Source organism: Odontesthes bonariensis, chromosome 18 (assembly GCF_027942865.1).
Source record: "Odontesthes bonariensis isolate fOdoBon6 chromosome 18, fOdoBon6.hap1, whole genome shotgun sequence".
NCBI classification, from domain to species: domain Eukaryota; kingdom Metazoa; phylum Chordata; class Actinopteri; order Atheriniformes; family Atherinopsidae; genus Odontesthes; species Odontesthes bonariensis.
The window spans coordinates 22,941,809-22,958,555 of record NC_134523.1 but is presented as its reverse complement, the minus strand read 5'-3'; the positions used below and the strand labels follow the sequence as shown (position 1 = coordinate 22,958,555).

General features: G+C 38.1%; 1 protein-coding gene across 1 annotated transcript in view; it reads left to right on the top strand.

Annotated features, from left to right (window-relative positions):
• grin2da (glutamate receptor, ionotropic, N-methyl D-aspartate 2D, a) overlaps nt 1-16,747 on the top strand; it is a 255,403-nt gene that overhangs the window by 112,698 nt on the left and 125,958 nt on the right. Inside the window, exon 5 of the mRNA XM_075449709.1 lies at nt 7,228-7,415. Within this exon, the coding sequence (XP_075305824.1) occupies nt 7,228-7,415 (188 nt within the window). The remainder of the gene's footprint in view (nt 1-7,227; nt 7,416-16,747) is intronic.

Genomic DNA, 16,747 nt, shown 5'->3' with positions numbered 1-16,747 from the left:
CTGCATAGAGTTTATCTTTAAATTACTTGAATGGTGTTCTTATCGTCTGTTGGTGGACTTTATTAGCTTCTGATGAATTTAGCCATCTTAAAAAAGAATATCTGAATAAGAACCACTTTATTGTGAATTTGGCTGTGTTCAGATATACTTTGGGGAGAGTAGGGTAACATAAGCCAGTGGGAAGGTTGACCTGCCCTCTGTATCTTGGCAACCATGGACTTTTATAATGATGTAATCATTCATTTGGAAGCATGATTAAATTCTGCCAGACTGTAAAAGAAGAAGCAAATGGAAGGCGGTATACGCACCAGTTTTCTTTAAAAAATGTCTTTGGCTTGCCAAAGTAAGATTTTGACATAGCAGATGTAATGGCTGCAACATCAATGCCAGTGTATGCAGGTGTAAAGTATTCATGTTGAATTTTGGTAATTTGTAAACATATGAAATCCTTTAGCTAAATAATTGGCTAATTTGATAAGCTAGGTAGTTTATTCTAGAATATCTGCGATGGGGCAAAATGAGCCTAAATGGTGTGGGGTAAACCGACCCATGATGGAGTTTGGACAAACTAAGGGAGAAGCAATAATTTACAATTCACTGCAATCTTTATGGGTAAAGTGTTGAACAGTCACTTTCACTGCTCTTTAAGCTGAAAAAAAGTTGTATTTGACTGAATGTTGACGAGTTTTAGTGACAGTTTCAGAGTTTTACTGACTCTTCAGTATTTATCTTCTATTGAATCTAGTTCTATATCTCTGTTGTTTTTTTTTTTTTGAAGGTTTCAACTTTGGTGGGTTCTTTAAGTTAACTTTTACTCATATTTTATTTCCAATTTTTCTATGAAAGTGTATTAAATTATGTTTAAGAAAAGAAATATGACTATTTGTAAAACAAAAATTGGCCATTAAATTAGTTTTAAATCTAGGCTAATTTTGCATGGGTTTGATTTAGATTCAATTAGATGGTAAGTTTACCCTCAGTGCAACAGAAAACTGAACCAGATCAACTTACTCCTAACCTGGGACAAATTGAGCCATGGGAACATTTTTTTTTTTCATAAGAAGTCATATGTTTTGTAAGTTTTTGCTATAGATTAATTTAGATTACCCAAATTGATGAGACGCACCCTTAAATTTGGTTATAGGCTTTAATTTTACCTCTGGCAGCATAAGTAAGAAATAGCTCATCTCTCCCCATCCTATTATTAAAGGATGTTGCTTGGAGCATGTGAGCCATGTCAGGCTTGTTAAGCGTATACATGCAGGAATGATTCAAACTCCACCTGCAATATCTTTGTGTGTTGGTCCAGTTTTAAAAAGCTCAATTTTTTTTTTTTTTTTTTTTTGTAGGATTTCTTTTGGAGTAACTCCGTTTCTACACTTATTTCTTGGAAAAAAAAAAAAACATTAAGTGAAGCTCTTAAAGCTAATTACTTGTAAGATGTTTCATGTTTCTCTGTGTACACATGATAGCACAATGCTAGTCACCATTACACATCTTATAATACCACTCCTTTTGCATACACCTCATTACTTTTTTACTTGAGAAACATTTTTCTCTTCTAACTTTGGGTTAGCAGCTCAAAGTGCAGCTTAGACATGCTTCAGAGCGGATTGTACTTTGATCTGTGTCACAAATGAAACAATTGCTGTTAAACATAAAGGCAGAGAATGAACATAGAACTAGAATGATCATCTTCTCGGGTGACCTTAACTGTGTACAATCTGATAGGGAAGAAGGACATTCTGGGTGCCACTTTTTTTTTTTTTTTTTTTTTTTTTTTTTTTTTCTTTGCCTCCCTAACCTTCATTCTTATACAAGAACATTAAAATAACTCTTTCATTCTGTACTAATTCTATTCATATTCATACCCATTCCTTGCTATGTTCTTTTGACCTTTGTTACAGTTAATGACCTTTGGTAAAATTAAGTCTTAGAGGGAAAGAAAGAAATAAAGAGAGGGACACTGGACCAAAAACGACGGGCCAAACTGAACATGATGTAATTTAATGAAAGTGATACGAAACATTAAACAGAGCGCACTGAATGGACTTTAGATTTCAACATTTACGCATTTTTATTTCTAGAATTGTTTTAAAAATATGAGATGCAGTCATGAGATATTTAAGAAAAAGATAAAATGCAAATCTAGACACAGGCATAAAATCCAAGAGGCATATTTGAGGTTGAATACTTTAAACTGAATGTTTTTTATCCTCAGAACTTCAATATTTAATCAGTACAGGAAGGGTAGCAGCTGACAGTTACAGGTAGCCTGGGTGCCAGCCGAACTTAGCCCCGCCCATAAAAGTTTTGGTCGGGAAGTTCGGTCTGGCTCTGCTCAGTTGGGAAATCATTATGCCCGACCAAGATTCGGTCGACCCAATCAGATTGCCAGGGCGGGCTTTATACGATGATGGACAGATGATCAACAGGGACATTATCGACTACGTCACTAAAGAGCTGAACATGGCTGCCGCTGGAGAGCTAGGGTGTGTAGATTCTGCCATCGAGTCTGTTCTACAGGATCTCCACATTGCATTCATTTTGAAAGACGAACAGAGGAACGCGATAAAGGCTTTTATCGATAGAAAAGATGTTTTTGCCGTCCTTCCTACAACAAGTGTGTGTCGCTTAATCTACGTCACATACTACGTTGCTCTGATTGGTTGTAGGTCTATCCAATTGAGCGAAGAGGCATTTTTTTCTCCTGGTTCGGTTGAAACACGCCCCATACTCAAATCTCTATTGAGCGGTATCAGACTCACATTCTGACTAGAATCGTGAGTATGACGTAGTCAGGCTAAGTTACAGGTGCAGCTCCCTAAAAATGCTGTGGGTGCTGAAATATTGATAAATGTCCACTTTCACACCAACAACAGTAAAGACAACATGGGCTGTTGCATAGGCCATTGAAATGTTACCTTCTGGTTATATCGTTTGTCACTTTTCTTTGTCAGCATCATCCATTTGGTATTTTCTACAAAAGTCTATGATATGTCCTTGAAAATATGCATTTCTCCTTGTATTTACTTTGATACTTTTGGCACAACACATTTTAACATTGCACCAAAACCCAATCTTCATGATCCCTAATAGATTGAAGGCTCGGTTTTTTTCAATTGGCATCACCGATAAGTATTTTTCTTAAGGCTACAGAGCATTTTCACATTGTTCATGTGGAAATGCTCTCATTTTCAGTATCACTTTTTAAAAGAATGTTTTTTTATTTTGAGACTGAGCAACTTACATATGAGACAAAACTGTGGTGTCTAGAGATATTATTTGTATTTCTAGAGAAATAACATGGCTTGATAGTTCTCTGGAGACCATATAGGTTTGGTATCTAAACCAACCAGTTTTTCTGCCCAACCCCAATCAGGAACTTGCATTGCCCAGATCTAAAGCAAGTAGTCAATGTTCCTAAACCTTTTCAAAAAGTAAGTAAGTCAAAGGGACCTTTGTCGTATCAACAGTGAACATCTGGTTCTTCATGTTTCCAAGAGACTTTATGGTAATTCCATCACACTATGTTCTGTTCAGATTAAACTGAATGAATTAATTGATCAATTTATTCTTTCTTTTGTGCGGTGTGGCTTATACCTTCTGTGGAGTTCTGAGCCAAATTTTGCATTATCCTCTAATTATGCTCCATCCTTTGCTCAAATGGTGCTGTCTGATAATGGATCTGTTGTGGCATCATGCAGGTTTAGTGCTGAGTGGTACAGGTGTATTCCAAAAGCCCCGCACTCTTGCATACTCACTCAGTGTTGGAACTGATTTAATCTCCACTGTGATACAAGGCAAATTCAAACAGAAAGAACTGCTTCTCACAGAGGCTTTCATTATTGGCTTCCTTACTGCCATGTTTCCCATCCTCTCTTACGCTTCTTTTCTGTCTCTGCTGGGTTAGCAGAGTCTTTTCTCATGTCTTCTAAACAGATTATAAGTGGATGTGACCAATCTGTTTATCATCTACACCTGAAATAAAAATTAGCTTCCGTTATATTCCTAAAATCCTTCTGCCCCTGAAAAAGGATAAATGACCACCCTGCTATAGCTAGTATAAAATGATCAATCTTACGAGTCTTATGCATAATCTCTGAAGTACTGGGGAGGCTGTAGTGCTGCATGGGATATTTAGTTTACTTCAAAGCTTGACATTGCTATTTAGCATACTGGCATCATGATTTGTATCATTGTGCTCTAACTGGTAAGCAGGGCAGCAGGCATGCTGTTTTTTTCCTCTCTGTGCCTAGATCACTTGAGTTTTTATCATTATAGAGGAACAAGTGCATGATAAACCAAGCAGTGTACTGTATATAAAAAATACTTATACAATGCTACTTTTAACTTTTTCTTTCAGACTTTGATATTAAAGTTTTAAGATGTAACTTCGACCATCTACTTGATTCATTGTACTGATTAAGATCCAGCCTGAATCTGAAGCGTTCTTATGGGCCCATCTGAGATGCACAAAAGCAGCTGCTCTTAATGCGGTCATGCAACTTATTACAACAAATCATGAATATAGGTGTCCATTTTATTGTGTGCATTCGATCAGAAACAATCAGAGAAAAAGTTAACAAATTTTAGAATTTCCCCAGTCAGTCAAATGCGTTAGTCTAGCTTTTGGCACTTAGTGATACAAACCTATTTCAGAATTTACAAGTGGGTTGAAAAGTATAACAGCCAGAGCTAACAAAATGGAGTTCTTAAATTTTAAACATTGAACAAATTTTAAGGCAAATACAAAAAAAATTGTTCGACCTCAATCCATCTTTGACAGCTACTGGATTAAAGGTATGCTGCAAACCTCAATTAACTGAAGCAGCGTTGGAAAGATCCACAATGATGTGAGAGATTGATAACGTCATACAGAAAATGATTACTGTGAGTTATTGCTGGCAAAGGTAGTTCTGCAAGATATTGACCGATGGGATGTACGTAGATTTTCTACGTCATGTCTTGTTGCTCATCTCCGGTTGTATTTACCTCATTTGAAGACATGGTGAGAATCAGATATTTTATTTTTATGTCCTAATATGTAAAACATCATCAATGAACAGGTGTACTTACGTATGACTGTTAATAATTGTCAGGTGTAAGCTTTATTTTATTGTCAAGTCACCACTCAGGAAAATTTCTGGCTCAAAGTTCAGCTGCTGGTGAAACGTTTTGCATTATTTGGAGTGGACATATGTCCAGTGGATTTATTCAGCAAATTCTGTCTAACATGATCCTGCTGCTTTTAAAAATCTGATGACAGCAATAACATTAACTAAAGCAATAAATCTGTTGACTGCCAAAGTTACACCGTGAGTTAGAACTGCTTAATTGCTTTGTGGAGGTAAGGGATTTGCCACCACAAGGGACTGCATTCATATTACACATGCTGGTGTTTGATTTATTCTTTATCTAATTACACAGTATGCTACTTTACAATGTGTAGCTAAATGAGGGCCTTTTTACGAGAGCCAATTTAACGAATGTTTTATTTGTGAGTTATTACTCTTCACACAAAAGGTGCACAACTCAACTCAAGGCTTTCACCAACATTCTTAAGGATTTCTTGCTCTTCATGCAAACCTTTTCAGTTTACCAGTGCAAAATTCAAATACCCACTGGTTTAAAAAAGACACAACATGTGGTCCTAACATTATTTACAGCACAGAATAAAATCAAAGCTCGGCTCTCTAAATTATTCTCTGTGTGGGGATGTTCCATATTCTAGGAACTAACTAATTTAATTTCAACATGAAGGCTAGCCGCAAATTCAACATGGCAGACTCACTAGCTGTCACCAATCGCTCAGCAACCGTCCAGATCCAGATATAAGACGCTCCTTCCCGGGTTCTACCTGTTCGCCAGCAGCTGCATCCCACCACCTCCCCATCTCCACCCGGTGTCTCAAGGTCCTCGGCATCTCCTTCCTTCGTACGACTCCGCCACCAGGTTCGGGTCCCGGGGGGGAAGATATCCAGCATCTCTCCCTATGCCGGACTTTCAAGCTCACAGCGGTTCAGCTTGCATGTCCGCAGCCGGGGCCCGAGCGCCAAAGAAATATTGACAATAAAACCTTGCAATTGTCTCCCTCTCTCTCCGTGTGAGTCTCTCCAGGTTGAATTGGATGTTGATGCCGTAAAGCTGTGTCACAATAAAATATGAAGACCCACAGGGATCTAAATAAAATATTTTCTTCCAAAATGAGATGTCTAGAGTTTGAAAAATGAGATGCTCTTACTTACGAAGTGATCGATGGTATGAGATTTTAACAAATTACAGCTGCTTCTGCAGGAAGACGGGGAACACCTGAGATCAGAGGACACTTTGTGTCGTACATGAAGAGTGACAAAATCCAAGTTCATGAAATGCAGATTCTGTTTGTAAAGAGGTTTAAATATATTCCATACTGCTCCTCCATACTGGAGGATGTGATAGAAGGGGATGGAAGGTTTATGTAGACCTCATGCCGACCTCGATCTCATCCGCTGTCAGCTGAGTAGGAGGATCGGCGTCATCTCGCCATCCTCTCTGACATGAGTAACAGCAGTGAATGCGCAGCATGTGATCCACACACCAAAGGCCTGCTGGTGTTACTGTGTGTTAGTGAAGCTTTTCGTTTTCCGGATTTGACCGATTGCAGTTTTATAACTTCTTCCATTGTTTTACAAAATGATGGTGCCAATTTTCCTCAAGTGCTTCCTCTGAGCAATCATCTGAAGAACCCTCTGCATCAACCATGCACACACACACACACACACACACACACACACACAGCACAGGCACTTTTTCTGTCTCTCACTCTGGGATTTCAGTTTTTTATCTCTCACCATCATTAACTCCCTCTTAATAAAGTATAAAGGGAAAATGCAAGCAGACCAAGAAGCATAATTTCTCAAGTGCAGCTCACTGCAATAAAAATAATTAGATATATAAGACTAGAAGAATTAATATAACACTGTACCAAGTATAATGATATATAAATGAATATAATCTAGAATTAAGAGAAAAGTGTGACATTTTCTTTACATAGCAGCAAGAAACGAGATGGATATGAACTTTTTGCCACTTTTGTTCTTTACATCCATCCATCTATACTTTTTCTTCTGACACGTTACTTTTTCAACCTTCCTCCCTTTCATTTTACCTGCTTTTGTTTTCCACATCTCTCTACTTTCCCTTCCTATTCTCGGCCTCATATTCTCCCTCATCCTTGTTCTCCAGGTTCGTCTCCTGTACTGCTCTCTGGAAGAAGCTGAGCTGATTTTTCGAGCAGCCTGGGCTGCGGGTCAGGCTGGGCCCAGTCACATGTGGTTTGCTGTGGGACCAGCACTGTCCGGATTGGGCCTGGAGGGACTTCCGAAGGCCTTGTTTGCCATCAGGCCTCAGGGCTGGAGGGACGAGCCACGCAGGTGAGAGCGCAGCAGATGGGCTTTCAACTTCAGGGCTTCACTGACCTACTGCCAGTGACCCACTGAATTGCCATCACAGATTTTTCATCAATCTAATAATATTAAACCAGGTCCAACTTTCTAGTTTAAGCAAGCCTGATCAAAAGGTAACACCTTTTATTGGAAATAAGAAAATTTGTAAAGCCAAAAGAAAGATTCAAATTAATTACGCCAGAATGTTCAGATCCTTTCCTTAGTAGACATTTACCCTGGCTCAATTCTTCTTGGCAACTATCTTAGAACTTAGTAACTCCTTTCATTTGGAGGTCTCTCTCATTGTTGTTGGTAAAACCGGGTTGGAAGGGATTGTGAATGAACCACGGCCATTTCAAGGTCTCCAGAGAACTTCCTCCTGAGCCATTCCTGTGGTTTTTTTTCTGGTTGAATTTGGGTTGTTATCTTGTTGAAATGTAAATCTTTTGACAAGCCTGATATTCTGAGCCTTTATTGGCATGAATATTTTCTTATTTCCTGACTATTCTCCCAGCTGCTGCTTTAGAAAGACATTCCCATGGCATGATACTACCATCACCATGTTTGACTATAAGAATGATCCTAGAAAAGGCAATGCTCGGTGTCTGGTTTCCTTAAAATTGTTCAGCCTTTTGGATTTTTTTTTATCATATCCAGGGCTTTTGCTTCTCTTGGTTTGAGAGTCATTAGGAGGATTTCCATTCATCATTCATCAGCGAAACCGGTCTGAGGAAAACTTTTAAAAAGCCCTAGACAAGTGTAAAGCAAACTATTTTAAAGCAAACAAACTAGGCTGCATCGTGGTGCTTGAGGGTGGCGTATAGGCTACTTTGTTAGCGGTTGTAATTCAGAAGAAGTATTTGTTCTAACCCTGAAAATATCTAGTGGAAGAAAAAGAGAATAAATAATCAACAGCTGCAGTGGTCACCCATATGAGGGAACTGGAGAGAGTTAATTTTCAGAAAAGACTATCTGAGACATATCTGGGAAAATATTGGTTATCCACGTGAGTTTGTTGTTCGCTGGCTGAGACTGGAAATGACTTGACAGTTTGATGCGAGCCCCAAATGTGTTTCCTATCCCCTAATGCTCATCAAATCTTTGAAACAGGCCCAAAACACCTTAAGTAACCATATAAACTAAACTTTTAACATCTAAATTCACCGTTATTCATGCCTCCTAAATGGGAATAAGAGATTGCAAACTGATAGTGTCTTTTGGCAAACTCTGATCAGGCTGTCATGTTCCTTTTAGTGAGGACTGGCTACAGTCTGGTAATTCTAAATTGATGAAGTGTTGCACCGATGGTTGTCCATCTGTAATGTTCTTCCATCTCCACAAAGAAACAATGGATATCATTCATGGTGAACATGAGCTTCTTATTACTTGTCTAATCAAGGCTGAGCAGTCAGCGTTTTCTGTTTAGGTGTGATGGCGGTAAAGTATTAAAACATGAAAACACAACGCAAAGAACTTTTGCATTTCATTGAAATAAATATTTAATACATTGTGATTCTATATAAGGCGCTTGATGTATTGCTTGAATGATTCTATTGCTGAAAAGTCACGTAGATATTGTAGTTTCTTTTTTTCTCAGGTGAATTGAGAATTTACATGGATTAAGTGAGTTCCGCAGCGCTGAGCCTCGAAGATGCTGAAAACCCAGCCTGATGATTTAAAAAATGCATGAGGATCAGTGAAAAAATAAACATTCTTTTTCTTTATCCCTGATAAACATTTAACCCTAACCCGTGAAAATTCATGTTTTTTTTCCTGCTTCAACACACTGGGGGTATGTAGAGCGATTTTACGACCCTGCCTGATGTTTACGCTGCTGGACTGACTTAATTTCAATTCAGGGATTTTTATAAACTTAATCTGAATAGACTGACCAAGTGAATCCAGGTGATGCCTGGTTCCTCTAAATATCTGAAACCCCCACGCCCGCCTAAGAAAAGGTTCCACTGAAAACAGATGTTATGATTCATCCTACCTAAGAGTCAAAATGTACAATTTTACCTTGAGCAGGTAATGCACACTGCACAGTTGTGCAACAGAAGTGTGGGGATTTCTCAATTCTAAGATGCATCTCAATGACGATGTGAACAATTCTGCATTAATGCAGTGAAAGAACGTAATTAAGAGTTTGCAGCCTATACAAAATTAAGTAACAGTAAGTAAGTAAAATTTTAATTATTTAAGCACCTTTCAAGATAAACATCACAAAGTGTTTTACAATAGTCAAATGTTTTGCCAATGTTCCTGGTAGAAGATTTAACAAAAGAAGCAAAGGGATGCAGAGTTATTACCGCAGATGCAAATTTCTATGACTTCTGTTTGCTCTGCATTAAGTTGATGAAAGTTGTCAGCCATCCAACTTTTGATAGAGTCTAAGCACCTGAGAAAGATCTGTAGCCTTCAAATATCTGGGGGCTCAGCAGTAATAGGATATGTCCTTAAGATTGCTCAAAGTCTGCTGAATAGGGAGCAGATATAACAGAAACAATAAAGGCCACAAAACAGAACCTTGTGGCACACCATAGGCAAGAGAAGTGAGAAAAATGACCTGTACTTAGAAGCTATTTTGGTAGAATGAGCTCTGCGAACACCTGATTGGCTTAGCCACAACCTTTGCTAAAATCTTAGTAATAAATATTCATTTTGAGATTGGGCTGTAGCTGCTAAGAAGAAAAGGGCCACGCTTAGGTTTATTCTAAAGAGTGGTTGGATAGGACTTGACTGGACACCAGTGAAGTGTTGATCATGGTGAGCACACAGGGACAGATAGACTGAAAGACATTTTTTCTTTTCAACAAAGATGAAGGTAAAATATCAAGAGAACTTTCACTGAATCAACTAATCTTAACCGCTCAGATAAAGAAACAGATAAAACATGTTCTAAAATAACAGATCGAACTGTAAAATGAGGTGTTTCTCACATTGACTTTTCCAACAAAGAGATAAAATTTTCACAAGAAAAATTGGGACAGTAGCTGGAGTAGGAGTAACAATATCACTAATGGTGTCAAATATCACCTTAGGATGATCTCTGCTCTTTGAAAGATTGAAAAATAGGCATCCGTTTCATCTCGAACTGAATTGCTAAAAGAAACTAAAAGATTTTAAAGTGAAGTAGATGAACATCTTGATGAGTTTTCCTCCACAAGGGCTCAAATTTTCCACAAGAATGCTTTCAACAGTGAATACGCTAATTTATTCAAGGGGAAGACTTTGAAACAGGAGTTAGTCTCTTTTTAAATGGACATACTTTATCTGAAAAGAAAAGACAATGATCATGTAAAAGATTTGTTGAGAAATCAACATCATTATAAGCGCATAAAAATTGTTAAAAGTAGAGATGGTGAGATGAAGCGTTGAAGCTTTTTAGTTGGTTCACTCATGGGCGAAGCTTCATCCTGCTTCAGGTACTCTACTGTGCCATCAAGTGGACAATAAATGTAAAACAGGCAGAGTGATTATAATGACATTATTGCTCTGGTGTGTGAAGCTCTTAACTGAATTGTGCTTAAATGATAATGCCAATAAACAAATAATATTCTCATTAATATTTCATCTGGCAGGGATGATGGCAGGGACAGAGGGGAGAGATGAAGCTAATCAGGGAGAGGATTGTGATGCGAATGTACTTGTGTTACAATGGGCAGCATGTAAAATAGGAACATTTTATTAATTTTTATTTAAAAACAACTTTTTTTTACAGTGCTGGGCCTCAGGCGGTTCCTTTTTTTTCTTTTACAGGATTTAACTTGCTTTAGAAAATACCCTTTCACAGTTATTACGATGTGCCTAACTTATTAGGAAAGATAAGCTCAAAATGTTCTAAAAAAAAAAAGAAACTTAAATAGATTTCAAGCAAACATGCAATAAAGTCCCAAGTTCACAAAATCTGAGGGGAGGTCCATTGAGTTTTGCTGCCCCTTATATTTTGAATCACACGCCAAGCCATTTGATGAATTAGTCATGGGGTACGGCTGGCTCACAACGCTTCGAACATATGTCATCAATACAAGCCTCGATATGCGCTTAAAAAAAATCTTCCTGGATTACTCGACATATGCTCTGAAGCCTCAACACGGAAGGACAGATCACTAGTTAAAAGCATCAGAATATTTATCAGCAGTAAAGGATGCGAGAGCTAAACACACAGCGAACAGGAGGGAGGCAGAAGAAAAGTAAAAACGATACAGTGCTGATCAGACCAAATGAAAGTCGATATTCAAATCCAGAGTGAAAACAAGGTCCAGTGTGTGACCTTTGGTAGGCCAGACATATGTCGGGTAAAATTTAAAGAATCCGTGATGCTAATAAAAACGCTGGCGAAGAGTTCAAAATCATCGTTATTACGTATTTTATATTTTCCAACAATAACCAGTCTGGACAGTTTCATGGTGGAGGATAAAAAGTAACATAATTCCTTTAAGAAAAAACTGTTTGGGCCAGGCAGAAAATACACCACAGCACAATAAAATGGGTTCTCATCCCCAACTTTAATAAGCTGTAGTTTGAACGACGAAAACTGGCCGATGGTTTTTGAACAACACGAGAACCAGAGCAAGACCTCGTCCTCGACCAGATATCCGAGGCAAAAAAGGCCAGAGACAGGCGGCATAGATACTAAAGGTTTGATCCGTGACCCTCGCATAGATTCCACTCACTGAGGGGAAAAAGGTCAAACTACTTGAGTCAAAATGGACGCTCCTCAAGTATCAGCAAAACAGCAGCGCAAGGAGCTGCATATAGAAGAGTGGGACATACAATGGCCAGTAGCAGCGAAACCAAACACAGGAAAATCATACCAGAAACCAAAGTTATATTAAAAAAATGATGTAATTATACTATATTATCATTAACTGGTGAATATTCAGGTGCAGGGAATCAAAAAACGTTTAATTACATTGGTGTGTCAATAGCTGTAAAAGACTGTTATGCTAATGTCACTGTGATATGGCGAAGGAAAATATCTTGTGATGAAAAGGACAAAAAGGAGTTTGACATCTGGACACTCTTTTAATTTTATGAATTTACAGGAGAGTTCAAACTAGATAAGATGCACACTGTGTTTAAAATCTGCCAAGCAAAAAAAACCCTCAACATTTTGACAAATCTGCCACTGATAAACGAGGGACTGCCAACTCTGTTGCTCCACTCTCAGGGAGAGGAGAGTCCCTAAATCTGTGACAGTTTTCAGAGTTAAGGATCTATGGAGTTATTCTATCACAAATTTCACCAGCTGTTGAAGATCTTTGAGCCACAGAGCATAGGTTCCTGTCAGAAGCTTCTCTTTACAGAAGAGCTACAGATATCCCCGTACTCTAAAGCCAAGCTGAAACCTAGATGAAGGAATCTGTGAGCAGCACGATCTCACGACAGATTGTATAGTCGCTGGTCCATGGAAAAATATGTTCTGATTTCAAAATAAAGGCAAAAAAAAGGTCAGTTTTCTGCTGTGATATAGGCCTGCCTGTCACTACTTTTCTGACTTGATGGCGTTGATGCTCACAATGTAATGATGTATGATAGTTGGGGAGAAAAAATCCACGAGATGAGGGGTTTTAAACATTCCCATTTTGCAAGTTCTGGTGAGACTAAGTTAAAGTAGACTCAGCCAAAGTAGCCAGCAGGTGCGATTTGTGAACTACTTTTATGTGTCATGTGAGTGCAGTTACTTGCACTGATACTAAAAGACACTGCTTTTTTCCCTGTTAAATGGAATTACCTAAATTTTCAGCGCCAAACCAAATGGGAACTCAGACCGATCTGAATGATGAGTAAAAGAATAGAAAGATGTGGTCTGAGGATGTGAGGTGCATCATATCATCAACAGAGAATTAATAATTGAAATATGAGGCGTGAAAAGTTCCGGAGCTCCACAATGCAATCACTACGATGTTCTTCCACAACAGAAAGTTATGCATCACGTGCCTCAGGTATACTTAATCTATGTCTTTTTGCCCTTTTGAAGTGTTTAAATTGAAAATTTTTATTTCTTTTACACATTTGTTGGACATCTTACATTTTATTCCTTTATATATGACAAATGTCACTTGTTTTACAAACAAAAGATGTGCTCATTGAATATGGTGCATAATTAGAATTTAAGTTGTTAGGCAAAAAAACTGTTACCACACCATCCAACCGGCTTCTTACTCACAGCTGTGTTTTGTTGTTGTTACATTAAGCATGTTTACATGACAGTAGAATAAAAATGAAATTATTGTGTTGGAATGACCAAAAACCAAACTTGTAAAATGCATGAAAAACAAAGTACAAAACGACAACAACAACAACAAAAAAAAAGAGCCCATTTCCAGTTGGGTTCCTATTAAAGCCGTTCACATTCACATATTTTTGTCAAATGGCTTAATGTGCCAGAAATTGGGCCTGAAAGGCAGCCCATTATGACTGCGTTTCAACTCATGGTCACTTAAAGCATTGCCAGACTGTCATTCTGCTTTAATGAAACCCTCATTCTATTACTGTGGCATCTTCTGACAAAATCACCATTCAAGTTACTTGAAGACAGTGTCCTTGAGGTGAATTCAGCTACACTTCAATGACCTCCCACAGAAAAGGTTTGAAGCGGCAGGACCACGAGATGACGATGAGAGCTCTGAATACTGTTAAATTGGACCTTTTGTAAAGAATCCTTTCAATTGAAGTTGTTATTTTCAGGGATGATGATTAAGTGACTCATTGGTATAAAAGGTAGTGTCAGCATGAACACACACTCTTCAGCATTGAAATTCTGCTTGCATGTTAATACGGCTGAAGAAAAAACTAGGATCATTAAAAGTACACACCGGTCAATCACAACAACAGTAACGAGTAACAAATGCTCCAGATCTTAATTTGATATGCACAAGTGGTTTTAATGTTATGGCTCATCAGTGACAAATGCAGTAACACTTTTAATGCTTGTTTTACCAGTTCACAATGGATTATCGCATACTGAGGGGTACAATGGATGCGCCGCATGCATCCTCTAAATTTCAACAATTAAATCTTTTAAATGGTTCTCTGACACAGTAACACAGTGTGTGCTGCAGCAGCATTCAATTCTCTGCTGCAGTGTTTTATGACTGCAGGAATCTATAATAGGTGGCTTTATAGAAACAGACTCGCATGCACATAAAATTAAATAGATGCTTATGATGTGGACCAGTAGTTTATTGAAGATACAGTATTAAAGAAACTGCCCCCGCTATGCAGCAAGGGGACTTTCACTCGCAGCTGATAGCTCTTTCAAGTCAAATGTAAAATCAAATTATCATCGTCCTGTTAGCTGATTCAACATATCATAACATGCATGATAAGAGTTTAATTTATATCACATTTTCACTACTTGCGCTTTCTGTAAAATCAGCAATCACATGAACAGAACATAATCCAGGCACATTCATGGACAGATTATGAGACAAATGGCCTCGGGGCCCACACAAAAAATAAAAAAAACATCTGTCCTACATAGAGACGAGACATTCAGACTGCAGGATGAACAAACTAAGCTGTCGTGGTTGTTTTGCTTCTTTTTCTGGTCCTTCGTTGTGTATTCTTTCAGTTTTAATCTCATTTGGACCTTTTTGTGTAAATTTTGCACCTGATTGTCATTGTTTGCATCCATTTCTGAAGTTTGTAGTTTCTTTGCATCCTTTTCCATCCCAGCTAGTAGTCGTTTGTTTGTGTGTCTAAGAGTTAGCTTTTGTGTTTGTATTGATTTTAGTTCATACTGCATCTGTCTGTGTATTGGACGGGTTTTATCTGTGACTGCTTGGGGTTTGCGTTATTTTTTCTTGATTTTGCATCTATTCCTCAGTGGTTCAATCCCTCTGTGGCTGATTTGCATTTTTTTCTGTGTTTTCTTTCTAATTTTGAAGCTGTTTTGAATCTCTTTCAATCAGTTTATTTTTAATTGGTTTTCATCTTCTCGTATTGTTGGTTTTCATTGCATTTGTTCTCATTTGTTTCCATTTTGTGCTTGTTTCTAGCAATGTTTCCTTTCTTCAGTGTTGTTTCTTTTAAATGAATTCCCAAAATGGTGCTTGATTAAGGCTCCTTTGTCTCTTTGGCACCTTAATTCTGTGTGCCTGCCGAATAATCTATCTGGCACATTACAACATTCAAAGTGACATGTGAACACCCTGCTTTCTCTCCAAAACACAGCTCTAATACTCTTGAATTTATGCACACATAGTTTTGAACTTTCAAACCCTTGTTCCCTTGACCCTTCCTCAAGTCATGTTCTGTCCCACCAGTTGAAGAGACAATTCACTTGATAATTGAAGCAAAACCAACAAAAAAAAAAAGGAATTGAGGCTCATTCTCATTTCTTGCCTGACTGTTGAAGTCTTATCAACGATACAGCAGGACTTGTTCATTTTAATTATTTTATTTCACATTCTACGCTGTAGCATCATAAGATGTAAGAAGAAGCTGCTGCATTCATTTCTAAGTCATGAGTTGCAAAACAGGGTTGAGTTTACAGCTAAATGAAAAAGATGGGCGTTTTTTAAGCATGAATGCTTCCTGTAGATTAAAGTCTGATCTGTTATTAAACTGACACAGACAGCAAGAGATTCTGGTAGTATTTAGTTATTAGTCACATGAATGAATATAGAATCTGAATCAGTGCGGTGTTGATGTGTTATTGTGTTTGGTTTATCTTATCACTATCAGCTGCTTTATTTATCATCACGGGAACCTTCATCAGCTCCCAGCAGGCTTGTTGTGGTTTTCCTAACTTACGACTTTACGACTTGAACTTGCTTATACCCCCCGGTCTACTTGTTTTGTGTCAAAGCTTCTGGGTTGATTTACCTCTTTAGAATCAATATTCATGTCTGTATAATTTAAACTTTGATTCCTCAAGGTGTTTAATGAGCTACCTTTAAGGGGTTTTAAGGAGCTAGTGGGTCTGTGGTGCGTGCTGGCAGCGCACTGAGTAGGCAGACTGCACAACATTTGGAATCTGTATCAGCTGGCACTTACACCGAATGACTGCCCCAAAAAAACCTGACGCTCAAGTTGATGGGTAGAAATACACACCCTCCTTGACAGCTTCGCTGAAACAAACAAACAAAAATAAACTTGAAGCCATGCAACTATGCAGTGAACATGCTTAATACACGACATGCCACGCAGTGCATTGACCGGCAGGCCTCTTTATCTTGTTAATGATTAATGACACGAAAACCGTTGATTGCTTTGGCAGTGGATCTGATTAGGAGATGACACCTCCCACATTTTGTCCTCCATTTTAGAAAAATGAGTTAATGTGATAATAACGAGTTAACTCGCCCAGC